Raw genomic sequence first — 13,070 nt, 5'->3', positions numbered from 1 at the left:
CCCCATAAACTGGACTGCAAGTCGGCTTTAGAGAATGCCTGGGCTGAGCCGAGCTGAGCTGAGCTAATGAGCCATAACTCGCTACATGCCGGAAGACCACGGAAACTGCGGTCTCGATACAGTAAAGGCGTGGTTGCGTCACACCGAAAGGTCCTAAGGATTCCGTTCGTTCTTCATGTTCAGCCCGTCGCGGAATCAGGCCATTTACTCAAAAGCTTTAAGTAGGTAGGTAGGTACCTAAGTAACAGGGAATTTGGAGAATAATCGCCGGCTCTCCCTACGTTCCTCATGCTGTAGGGTAAACTAATCCTGTTGTATTGACATCAACACCCAACACCTTACTCAACCCTCAACCTATTCAATCTCGACGTTGTATCAATTGTCCATGGGACTCCCTCTGTCTGTGTTCTTTTGAAGGGTTCTACATGAAGGCGGTGGCTGTTTATCTTTGAGTGGTCGGAGCTACGCCTCAACGTCTACAAGTGTAGTAGCTAGGTAGTATTACTGAACTATCAGACCATCCATCCAGAACCAAACCGGGCCCATACAGGAACGCTCACCTTCCTTGTCCTGAGCCAAGAATACCACTGGCTTTTCGGCTTGCATAAGGCTGACCAATCTGACCATCACGGGCCTTGTCATGTAGACACCCATCACCACCAGTTGTGTAACCAACCATCAATAGAATGCGACCCCATCCTCACATTGAATAAGGTGCTTGACTCGTCTAATATATATATTCAATAGCTTTCTTGTTGTTACAAAGGTAGTTGACAAAAGAACAAAGGAGCTCGCTGATTACTCCCATCAGGTTATGATGTATGGCTAAAATATACACAATTTCTATACTCCCTGCGATCGAAAATCATCACCAGTCGATCTGTCAGCTTTGTTCTTCTTCTCCATAACTCCCTTTAGTACTCTTAGTTTTTCCTCTGTGACTCGAATTGCTTCTTCCACCTCCTTTTCACCCATTCGAGACGCACGCAAGTTCTCTTCAACTGTCTTTGGTTCCATTGCCCTCTTGCGTGCCCCGATGTTGTCGCTTTGCAGACGGTCCATTCCGACACGTTCCTCCAACCAATCCCAAAGCTCACTGTCCTCTCTTCGCCACATCTCCTCATAAGCAGCGATCCTGTCCGGTCGGTAGACGCCCCCGAGTTCGCGACCGTAGGGGGCATTTCGACTGGGTGCGAAACCAAAGCCAAACCACGTGGCAACCAACAGCCCTACCAGAAGTCCATACATAACATTTCCAGTTAGAAGAGGTTGAACAATGTCTCCAATTGGCTCCAGGATTCCGCGTACAGGCTCCAGAGCACCCCAACTTGTCTGAGCAGGCCGCTTGGGTGCAACGCTGGTCTCGACAACACCAGTATTTGACTGCGAAAGCTTGGCCTTCTTGCCTTTCCTCTTGCCTCCCTTAAGTGCTGAGGTTATCGGCGTTGTTCCTCCTGGTTTGGATGATACTGCTGCCTTGATAGCTGCAAACAGGTCTTTTCCATATGTAGTCTGGCCATCAGTTGCACCTTTCTCAATAGGCCCTGAACCATGTTAGCATTGAATCTGGTTACTATAAGGGCTATTGCAATTACCTTTCAGCCAACTCTTGCCGGACCACTCGATTGTACAGTTCATCTGCACTCTGGTGGCGTTGTTTTCGGCCCACGAGAGGCAGTACCTGGTTTTGACCGCAAACACATTGCCACTCGGCACGTCTGGTGTTTGGGTTGAGCAGGTAAGGTTGACCGACTTCTCGAGATCTAATGTCTCTAATGTCTCAGAGGTAATAGTCTTGGTCTGCTTTGGTCCAATCGAGCCGTAGAGTGGTTTGATGTACGAGAATGTTCGTGTTCTGTTATCCAGTGTAAGGCCCTTCTTGTCCTCCATCTGCAGCTCTAAGCACTTCTGCTCTCCCGATAGCCAGTTCGACATGAATGTAACTGAAGCTGGGCCAAACATGAGGTTGTACACCTTGCCAAGTGGTGCCGGAATAATATCATCGCCAACCACTCTGTCGTAATGCGATGCTGTGTCGCCGCATTCAGTGGGCGCATGAGCAGCTGGGCCTGGGAAGTCCGCGGAGCCTCCAGCAGCGGGAGGTGACTCTTCAGATGCCGGGCCACTTGGGAGTGCTGCTCCTGATGCTTTCCTGGAGGCAGCCTTCTCACCGTCAGCATCTGCTCCGTTAGTTTTCGTGTCGGCAGCTATGCTAGCATTGTGCATTTCCTCGTGGACATCCTCATCGTAGTACTCCTCTTCATCATCACTCTCGTCATCTGTCTCCGAGCCCTCGTGGGCCTCATCCTCCTCCACTGGAGGCTCAGCATCAACCTTTTCCGTTTTGTCGCCACCGGTACCCTCAAGTCTAACACCATTTAGCGTACTTTTGAGTGTAGGGTGACCAAGTTTCCATATGTTCACGATCAGATCGTATGTGGCATCTCGGCTTGTGAAACTGGCAAAAATGTGCTTGGCATGCAGAGTTGAAATCATCAGACCGTTCTTGAAGAGCAGTGCAGTGCTTCTTTTCTCAACAGACACAATCTCATCGAAGCTCATAACGAGTGTTGTTGTCCAACCAAAAATGTTGCTGCTGAAGCAGAGATGACCCTCTGAGACATAAAGGCGGCCGTGCGCGAGAATCTCTCTCTGCAAGGCGCAACTGTAGTCTTCGATGAGATAGTCATCATCTGGCACACTCTTAAACAAATCGTGAAAATCGCGATTTCTTTTCTTACTGGCAATAGCGAATCCCGTAAGCTTGGGTGCGCTCAAGTTTGGATGCGCTAGTGAACTATTCGCAGCTGCGATCGCAGCTCCTATGGTGGTTCCAGTCGTGACAGAGCTTCCACGCTTCCTGTGGCTCTGTTTGAGAGCACTTCGGAGACTGGAGGTTCTTTGCACACCATTCTCTTTGTTCGTAAGCTCCGGGGGGGGAGGTGTACGTTCACGGCTCACGGGTTCATAGAGTGAGCGTGGGCGACTGGAAGACTCCTCTGGAATAAACTCCACAGGACTCACAGGAGAATCGACGGGAGCAGATTCAGACCGAGCACGCGTGTCAGACACATCGGGGAACCTGGCGTTAACTGGAGATGCGACAAGGCTGGGAGCTTCGGCAAGCCCAAGCTGACTGAGACTCAGCTCACCAGCACCAATGGTCGACACTGCGGACTTTCTGTTTTCCTTCTTATCCGCCATTTGCGCCACCGGGGCAGGTTCGATGTTATCTTGGGTATCGTCGGTTTCCGGTGTTTCTTGTATGTTGGGAGTCACGCTTCGAGACTTGTTTCCACCAATATTCAGACTGGTATTGCTGAAAGAATTGGCAGCGCTCTGGGCAGCTGAGATCATAGACGAGAAAAAGCCTCCTGAAGGGTTCTGATTCGCCGTAGGTGTTGGTTCATCACTCTCTTGGGTCGGTGTCGGGGGGGCGGATACAATGTTAGAGAGTTTGCTGGGGCCGATGTTTTGTGAATTCGATCGACTCCTCCTGTTCGCACTCATGTTCTGAGAGGAAGGACGGCCATTTGTACCCGAATTGTTCCCTGGACTACTCCAAAAGGACTTCCTCTCGGGGGACGACTGGCCGGATTTGTTGGCGAACTCAGTAGGTGTAGGTGGGGTGTTTACTATAACCGGGGCAGGTTTGTCACCGCTTGGAGGAGTTCGAGGCGGGATATTCGTGTCAACCTTGGGCTGTACCCTCGTCCGTCTTTCCGGAGAAGCAACCTTAGCTGCAGCTGGTGGCTCGAGAACTGGCAAGTCTTGATCAGGATCAGGATCCACTGAGATGGTGGGCTGTTGTTCGTCGCGAGTCTCAGACGATGGTTGGGGCTCGCTTGCTGGGCGACGCTCTGGACTCGAGTTATTCCCAGAGCTCTTCTTGGGCTTGAATATACCCTTGAGTCTACCAGCAGGTGAAGGCGAACGACGAGCAGAACTTTGGGGAGGGAGCAAGCCCGTCTTACTCCGGCCGATCCGGGGGTCTCTTGAATCGATGGAGTCTGTTCGCGATGCTGGAAACGTTGACGACTTTGAAGCACTACTGTTGGATTCGACGTCTGAAAGCGAAGGCTGTGATTCTGGTTGATACTTTGCCTGTACGATGGAAGAGTTTGTCGTTAGGTGGCCTATTTGGGAAGGATGAGTAGAGAAAGGCGGCGGGTATCGAGAGTTGGATCTAAAGAGTGACGACGGCTCCAGTTAGATTGATCAAATGCAGTAGAGAGCACAGACGGTAACACCGATAAGTGGAGTTTGCTAGGGAAGTGGACACGGGGAAGACGGCAGATGTGCCAAGCCTGCTGGGCACGAGAATAACCAGAAACAAAACAAAGCAGGAATATAGCGACGTGCTGAGAGAGGTAGCTGGGAAGTATGCAATGACAAAACAATTGAGTTGAAGCTTGTCAACGCGAGTATGGGCGATCATAGCGCCGTGTGGAGCTTTGATCTGCCATCCCTCTGTTAGTGCAATAAGTTATGTAGAATGGTTTGTCTCTCCGCTTGGTGCCACTTAAGCATGGATGTCGCAGATACTGACCAAGAGGGTCTCAGCCTCGCAGTTGTTCCCACGTAACAGAACTGGCAAAAACAACATGGAGGCAGACAATAGCTGCCACGAAGAATTCGGTTGATAACAGTACGGGAAAAGCAGAAGGGAAACAAAAACAGAACAGGGAGAGACGAGGCAATTGAATAAAACTTACGATTCGTCCCCATCGGACTCATAGGAGCGATGGCTTGTTCCCTCATCCTCGTCCCCTGCAATGTGCCCGGAACGTGTACCATCGCTTTCTAAGGTTTCTCGGCTCGACTGTGAATGCGCAAAGACGCTAGCATCGTCATATGACAGCCCTGGCTGTTCACGGTCTTGCTTTCTTCGAAGTCGCTTGGAGGATATTGACTTTGGCAGCAGCTTGTTCAGCCCAGTGCTGCTGCTGTTGTCCAAAGTCGTTGACATCGTTGCAGTCGCCGCGTACTGCAGCCTCCCTCTGTCGAAGGACGAGTAGGATATGAGGGATCAAGCCGGAATCGCTCGTTGTTGCGTGTTCGGGAGGTGTTGGAGTGGATGCGCTCGATGTGGCGGCAGCGCTGCGAAACGCTGGTCGTGGTTGACAGTACTCGCAAGGATTTTCGTATGACAAACTTGGGTTATGTATTTTCGATATTCGATAAAGGTCGAAGGCTAGGAACTGGGAACTGATGAGGTTTTGTCGTGGAAATCTGGATGGCGATGGAGCCAAGGATGAGAGAGTTGACGTCGTTGGTTTGTTTTAGCCCAAATGGTTTAACTATGACGGGCCAGACTACGAGATCATGGACCACGCCAAGTCGGGTCAGGACTTGTTCGATTTGGTTTCTGTGGAATTCCTCTCGATTGGGTGGTATCCAACTTGAACCGCATGCGTGGTTTCCAACTTGTGTCTGAGTGGGTGCGTACTGCATTTAACCAAGCCTGTGGCTTTTATCAATAAAGGGTGGCTTCAGGGGATGTGAATTATTAGCTCGCAAGTCCGTACCTAGGTATTTCGGTTGGTGTAGGCATATTACAGTCCGAATCAACCAGCCAACCACCGAAATCAACTGGAAGCTCTAAACTTAACCGATAAACCCGTGTACACATCCCTGTGAAGTGGACTAGTGAGGGCGCCAATGATTGATATCCATGGATGCTTAGCTGGTGGGACCAGTCAGATTTGATCCATGCTGAAGCTCTGGCCAAACAATGGGGTTTTGTTTGAAGTTGGTGGAAGAGCTGGCTTAGTACATAGGCAGCTGGGTAAGACTCTGTGGCGCAGAACATCTAGACTCCTTAACACACCTTTGTAAGGCAGGTATGAAGTTCGCTATACGAGAATGATGAAAAGAACACAGTGTTTTATTCAAGTCATCATTGGCATCCCTATCATGTGGGTGAGAAGGAAAACAAAGGGCAAAGACAGAAGCCAGAAGGGCTTCCACGAAAAAGAGGTACATTTATTCGTGAATATTTATTACTTGTATGGCTCTGAAGGTGTAGACTAGACTTGTTCATGACCCAATACCATCCAAATACATACACTGACTTGAACCTCACAGCTACAAGTATCTAATATCCCTACAAACATAGAAAGAAGGCTACAAGTCATAAAATATATCCAAGGATGACATTATTTGTCGCGGGAACTTGTGACTTCGCTATATAAAAGTTCGACCTATTGTTTCAGTCCTATTTGAATGCTTTAGGGTAGGAGGACTTGACCAAGACCGTAATACTACTTACATATCCATGCCATATAAGGTAAGTCAGGCATCTTCATTACCAAGGAAACTGCTTCTGCGTAAAAAGATGATAGTACATAGGTATTGAAATACCCAGTATACTGCATGAGTACTTTATATTACCTCATAATTCGCAGTCGTTCTCCACATTTGAGACAGTGTCGTCATGAAATTCCGGATCACTTCCTGCGTGCCTGGGCGTCTAGCAGGTAATTAATCTTAACCCCGCCAAAAGCTAAATTGTGCTATAACTACCTAGGAAAGTAGTACTAACCTAGACACTTTGGGCTACCTTGCTAAGTACTAAGGTATGATACTGTTGGTATGAGCGACTGATTGCGTCAAGAGGAAAGCAAGACTTCCATTATTCCATTCGGCCTTTGACCTCAAGAGTGAATGTATTTTTGGTAGTAAGATCTCGTGTTACTGGACCCTCGAAATGCCGTAGACAACCCATGGGCCATGTGTTGATTTAAGCTCTGATTGTCGTTGTCCCGTCCGACAGAATCATCGCCAACTTAGAATACTATAGTACATACATTCTTAGGTGCTAAGGTAGAGACTACATACCGGGACCCGGAGCCACTCAAACGTAGTCACCAGTGGTCTTGTGCCTCCCCACATTTGATCTCATCACGTTAGGATGACAGCCCAACCCACTATCGACAACTCAATAACGAATCCAAAAGATTAAACAGCACACAAGGGACAAACCAAGCTCTCTTGAAGCTCACTGCACATGGAACAATGGACTCGTCTCCGCTTGTGAAAGCACACGATCATGTGCGCGCCGCGAGTGTCGCTCACCACTCCTCCGACAGCACAGTCGCAATCACGGAACATACTCAAGCTGCTGGCGAGTTCGCCAACGCTGCCAGATCGACCTCTAGCATCGAAGCTCTGCGGACACTGAAGCTCCTAGAACAACACCATCGCAGGATCGCCGAGATTTTAAACCGACCGACCGAACCTACCTCCCAGGCCAGCGATGCCGATCTCAACGAGAAGGATTCGTCAACCAAAGCCAATCTCCCCACACAAGATGCGGACGACAAGAAGGAAAACAAAAAGGACGCTACGGCGTCAAAGAAACTGTCCCCTCCGACCCAGCGTAGATATGCTCCACGGGAGATGTCCTCTTCTATCGCCAGCAACCTGGCTACCGCTCGTGGCATCCGATCAAAGTACAGAGGCCAACCTCTCGCGCCCAGTGTTTCTAATGACCAAGCTCCTGGAAATCTAGACGCAGCCTCGCATCCTCGCGGAACCAAGGCCAAGATGCAGACTATCATCGATCACCAGCCTGGCAAACCGACGTGGGTACCACCTGTTCCTGCAACCACACGCTCCGATAGTTATGGTAAAGCCTCATCGTCCCCACGCACCGATACAGCTCCCTCTGCGGCACTCAATGATGACGGAGGATATACTCGGTTCTACAACACCTTCGGGAGTCTCATCAATAAGATTTCAGCACCTCTGGCTTTTGCCGGTCTGCCACTAATCCAAGAGGAATCCACCATTTCAGAAACACCTGACTCCCCAGAAATGTCTCCCAGTCCCAAGCGTAGTCACCTCAAGGCGTCCCCGTCCAAGGTCTTAGAACCAGACCTTAGCAAGATCTACTCTAAGGCAACTATGCAGGCTCTTGCTAGAGAAGGGCACGGAACTAACGATTCTTTCTACGTTGTACCCACTACTGGCCACACCATGTCTTATGCAAATATTCTCAGCTTTGCCGAGAAGGAAAAAAGAAGACTGGGGGCATCGTCCCACAGTGATCTTCTCGATGTTCCTGATGAAGATGACGACGACTTTGTGGATGCCCGAGAAGCACCCCCGCTGTCGCCCGGAGCCAAACGCCGTATTGGCCGTGCACGCACTGACAAGGACCTCAACAACATCATTGAAGAGCTATACACTGAAAACAAATCTCTAAAGGACACGCTAGATAAGCTTACCAAGCGGCTCCACGCCTTTGAGGCCAGTGCTCAGAATTCGGCAATGGCTCTCGCTGAAAGTTACCGTCTCATGCGCCCTGGATCACCCACCGCTTCACCACATACCAGCAAAGTTGCCGATGAATCCTTACGACGCAAAAACCAAGAGTTGGAAGAACAGCTAACCGCAGCCGTCAAACAGATGGAGCGACTGGAAAAGGACAACCGAAAGATGCAAAAGGTTTTGGACAAGTATCGTGAGAAGTGGGAGACACTGAAGGCTGGAGCGAAAGCTCGGAGAGAGGCCCAAGGAACGGGTGAGAGCGTGGATGATGCATCGACAGCTGGGTAACAAAGGGATCACAGGTCTTTCTGATGTTCTGTAAAATTTACAGGAATTTGGATCAGCAGAGTCTTGTCCATAGGCAATGGATTGACAATGTTGACGACCCGCATTGTCGTCTTATCATATCATAGTCACTGAAATGTTTATACAAGCCTCCTGCAGATCCGTGTGAATTTCATTCATGGATCTACCTGCCACCAATGGCCTACTAATTCCACCAGAAGCTCACACTGAAGCTCACGCTTAAACTTCTCACATAATGCCACCATCCGATAGGAATAACCAGTGTCTCTCCTGGTTTAAGGATACACTCCCAATACTCGATACCTTCGAGTTGTTTCCTCATCCTTTGGACATCTTCGTCACTCACATCTTTCGGTTTCTCATCCCATTCTTCGAGCACACCCACATCCAATTTACTCGTGTTGCTCATATCAATACCATGCTCAGATACCCGCGGCTGCATAGCATATGTTGCGCGAGGGGGATACAGACGGACATATTTTGTTCCGACGACCTGGCAGAGCAGGTTATGATAGCCATCGGTGTGAAGAGGTGTGATAGTGCGCGCTGGGCCTAACCAGGCGTTGAGCTGGGGCATGTCAACCGGCGGCTGATTTAGAGACGGAGTTGTTGGATGAGGTGGGACGTCGACCCAGCAGAAGTCCGGTATAGATATGTCGTTACGCAGAGAAGGGATCTGCCGAAAGAGGTTATGCTGGGCGAGATAGCCAATGCTATCTGTTTCTCCTGTAACATGACGATCAAGAAAATCGCGGAACTGGGTAAGTTCTTGTCCCCAACCCTCATCAACATAACTTCTACCGATTTCAACCGGTACCAGACGTCTCCCCCCAAAGGTTTGTGAGAGGAGATACTCTGGATCCTTCCAGGGGCGGTTTGTGAGAGCAGGCCACTCTGTAATTAAATCTGTGAAGATAACAGGCCGAGGCTCTCCGTTGTTGCTGTTCATGTAGTGTTCAAACTGTGGCATTGTCCAGCCGGAGCGTCGAGGACATTCCCTCGTAGGTGAGAGCCTTGGTTCTCCGTGAGGCTGGTAGTTAGAAAAGCATTGCGTCGAAGTGTCATATCTTTGACGCTTTGTTGGCCTCTTATGTTCCTCATTCGCCGTCCAAGCTAATTCAAGCATCCGTATCGTCTCCTCAAGCCATTGTTGTCGTCCACCACCACCCGCCGTGATGAGTGCTCTGTCAAGCTTCTCAACGACAAGATCTAGAAGCTTATCTGGGACAATGCTATCGATTATGAGTGGTTGCATGATGAGACTAAAAGAGTCAAGGATGCAAGCGTCAGTGTATATCTGACGCCACACGACAGGGAGGAGGTCATATCGGTAGGCGTAAAATTTGGATGACGAGATGGAGATCAAGTCTGCGATCCTTCTTTCAAGGAGACTCTGATTGATGTTGACGATTCTCTTATTCGACGTCAAATCATTGTGAATTGTGATCAATGCATGAGCCTGTCGTGCAAGAAGTCGAGCCACGGCATCTCCTGTGGGATCTGTGAGCGCAGCGGAATCTGTTGATTTCCCCAAAACTGTCTCAGAAACCCCTTGGGACTCTTCAGGGCTTGGAGAGCCTGTATCCGTCGTTCTCGACCGAGCGTCTGGTGCCTTAACGAGCTCTCGAGTTATCTCAAAATACCTGACGAGAATTTCCCCATAAGCCGCTGACGCCATATTCCAGGAGAGATACAGTTCAATGAGATTTATGTCAGCCTAGTCGAAAGGCAATGATGTTTCGCGACGCTTGTCATCTGCTAGGGCTAAAGTGTTGTGGTCAATAACAGTGTAAAAGCACAGATTGACACATCGCCGCTTAACCGTGAAATTGGTCGTACAAAGCATCCAATGAGATAGAGGAAGGAATCTTCACACACAATGTTCGTCAACATGATGCACTAGAGCTTCTTAATCAAGTAATTAGCATCAAGCCCAGTGTATATTCTTATATAGTGAAGGATTACAGCCATTTCCGCCCATCGCCTGTTTATAAAGCCACGAATTGAACGATCAAAGCGCTGCTCATGATTCAAGTCGTCATGAGTGGATTTCATTATTTCTTTTACAGATTGCACACGTATATCTTAGCTCGTCCATACCCCCACGACACCGTCTCGTCTGCCTTCAACAAGATATCCATCTCTTACACGTACACGCTCCACGATGGCAGGAGTCTTACCCTCTTCAGCCGCCGTGATGCCGGCGCCGCATTCCCATTGTCGTCCCTCCACCTTATCGTACACCTTAACGACGTCCTCGCCAGCAGCACTGACGATTCTTCTGGCGTCAAACATCATGTCTGTGATTGGGTTGTCGTAAGCATATGCGTCGTAAATAGACCCTGTTCTCAGGTCCCAAATCTGTGGTTACAGTTAGTCACGATGTACTTGGAAGAACATAAGAGAACAACGTACTCTGATGCTTCGATCTACACTTCCCGTCACCAAATGCACATCGTCGAATTGGAGACACGTAACTGCACCTGTGTGACCGACTAGACTGCGATGGACCTGGCCGCTCCGAAGATCCCAAAGTCGCACCATGCCGTCTGCAGTACCACAAGCAAGTGCCGTCTCAAAGACCTGTAATGCACCCACGAAGTCGGCCGAACTGCTCTGAGACCGCCCCGTAGGCCGCCACCCGCTGTCTGTAGTCGTCATACTTGCTGCTGCCGCCCACATAACGTCTAATGTTTGCACGCAACGTCCCTTTTCAAGATCCCAATGGCGAATCGTCTTGTCCGCAGAACCAGAAACCATAACATCGCCCCTGAAGTGGAGGGCTGTGATCTCGTCGACATGTGATTCCAATGTGTACAGAGGGCAATCGGCCATGCTACCAGGTGGGGGTTCAAGGTGGTTATCCGTTCCAAAAGCGATAGCATCCTCATCGTCATCTTTTCCCAAGCCGCCGTGAGGGTCGTAATGCGCCTTACTAAGATCCCAGAGTCGAATGGTCGCATCCATAGAGCCCGTTGCGAGAATGTTATCCTCAACCTGTAAGGCGCGTACCGAAGCAGTGTGCCCTTCCAGATAACCCATGCATCTACCAGCGTTGAGGTCCCAAACGCGAACTGTATCGTCCAGCGCAGCAGTAACCATAGTACCGAAGGGGGCATCAAAATCAATAGCTGTAATCGTGTCCTTGTGTGCTCGAAGCTCGCGAATGGCGGTGCCAGGCTCGAAATGCTCGTGCAGAATGGGCATTGACTTCTTACGATGTACCTTTTTCGTTTTCCGGGGCGTGCTACCTGCTTCTGAGGAAGGAATCTTATCATAAACTGACTGGGACATGAACTCTGGATCGTGATCATCGGCATCGCCAACCAGATCTTGTTCGTCCTGGGTTCGTGTGTTTCGTGCGATTTCCTCAGCCTCATCAACCAACGCCTGCGCCTCATCAACTCGGATTTCCATCTCGGAAACTTGTCAAGTCAGTAGAGTCTTGTCACGTATTTGGCACATCACATACTGTCGTGCTCCAGCATAGCTTCATCTTGTTCCAACCCAGCGAGCCTGTCCAGGATAATTCTTCGCATGCCGTGGAGATTGGCGATTTTGTTATCGATTTCCCGAATCTCGTAGCTCGCCATGCTCTTACGAGTGCCCAGCAGCCCAAACTCATGCATCATGGCAGCCTTCTCTTTTTTCAATTGAGTTAATTTTTTTGGGCTTCCTGGTGTCCCATCTGAGTCTTCCAGCATCTTGCGACCGCGGGTGACTCGTCGCTGGAACTTTTTGCCCTCGTCAGTCAACTCGGGGAAGCTGGCCTGGAAACCCTGAAACAGCGAGTAAGGATTGTCATGCTCAGGAATATTGGCAAGCAGTTCATCGGGGAGGTATGTCAAAGCGCGATGCTGGATTTCGTGCGTTGAAAGTCTGGATCGCATGAGGTCGGTTGGCGTTGTCCTGGCCATCGCGAACATGCTTCGCTGGACCGTCGGCCGCTTCATTTGTTTGTGCACCTCGGCCATCGCGGTTTGGTAGTGATGAGCCGTGGCTTCGGCATTGGGTCCGATCAAATGAGTAGCTGTAGTTGTGACCTTTCGACTGAAAGCCTCGAGTCCGCGCGTCTACCCAAGAAACAAAGCATTGAGGTTAGCTATGTGCGGCCCGTACGACAAGAGACAATGGAACTCGAGTAGGTATCTACACACCGACACAATAGACTGGTCGTCATCTCCGCCTTCGTCGAAGCCATAGTGAGTCTCTTGGTTCGCCATGGCCTAGCTCCTGGCGGAGGTGCAGAAGCTCAAGAGAATCGGAGGGCCTTGAAGCGATTGGATCGAGGAGGATGATTGACGCTGAGGCTTCGCACAAGGAGGAATCAAAAGATTTGGCAGCTCACGAGGAGTTTATCATGACGCGCGCCGGGATAACCTTGGTTATTGAGGTGGAGGGCAAAAAAGACCCGAACAGGCTTGGATTTGGGCTTGGGAGGCTTCTGATCCGAGACGCTAATGTGGGCAAGAGCAGGATTGGATGGATGG

At 49.9% G+C, this 13,070-nt stretch overlaps 3 protein-coding genes across 3 annotated transcripts; 1 reads left to right on the top strand and 2 right to left on the bottom strand.

Moving 5' to 3' along the window:
• Nucleotides 1-843: 843 nt before the first annotated feature.
• FTJAE_4536 (GRAM domain protein) lies at nt 844-4,969 on the bottom strand (the record flags this gene model as incomplete). The annotated part of the gene is made up of 3 exons (XM_037350950.1): nt 844-1,544; nt 1,596-4,186; nt 4,716-4,969. 3 exons carry the CDS (start codon nt 4,967-4,969, stop codon nt 844-846), a joined length of 3,546 nt encoding a protein of 1,181 aa, XP_037208500.1.
• Nucleotides 4,970-7,017: 2,048 nt separating this feature from the next.
• FTJAE_4535 (MIT) lies at nt 7,018-8,562 on the top strand (the record flags this gene model as incomplete). The annotated part of the gene is made up of 1 exon (XM_037350949.1): nt 7,018-8,562. The coding sequence occupies one exon, from the start codon at nt 7,018-7,020 to the stop codon at nt 8,560-8,562; it is 1,545 nt and encodes a 514-aa protein (XP_037208499.1).
• Nucleotides 8,563-8,764: 202 nt separating this feature from the next.
• On the bottom strand, nt 8,765-12,803 carry FTJAE_4534 (mitochondrial division 1; the record flags this gene model as incomplete). The annotated part of the gene is made up of 5 exons (XM_037350948.1): nt 8,765-10,297; nt 10,681-10,941; nt 10,996-12,005; nt 12,053-12,653; nt 12,738-12,803. The coding sequence occupies 5 exons, from the start codon at nt 12,801-12,803 to the stop codon at nt 8,765-8,767; spliced, it is 3,471 nt and encodes a 1,156-aa protein (XP_037208498.1).
• Between the last annotated feature and the right edge of the window lie 267 nt (nt 12,804-13,070).

Source organism: Fusarium tjaetaba, assembly GCF_013396195.1.
Source record: "Fusarium tjaetaba strain NRRL 66243 chromosome Unknown NRRL66243_c0000086, whole genome shotgun sequence".
Classification (NCBI taxonomy): domain Eukaryota; kingdom Fungi; phylum Ascomycota; class Sordariomycetes; order Hypocreales; family Nectriaceae; genus Fusarium; species Fusarium tjaetaba.
The sequence above is the reverse complement of the archived record's forward strand: the minus strand, read 5'-3'. Positions and strand labels throughout refer to the sequence as shown.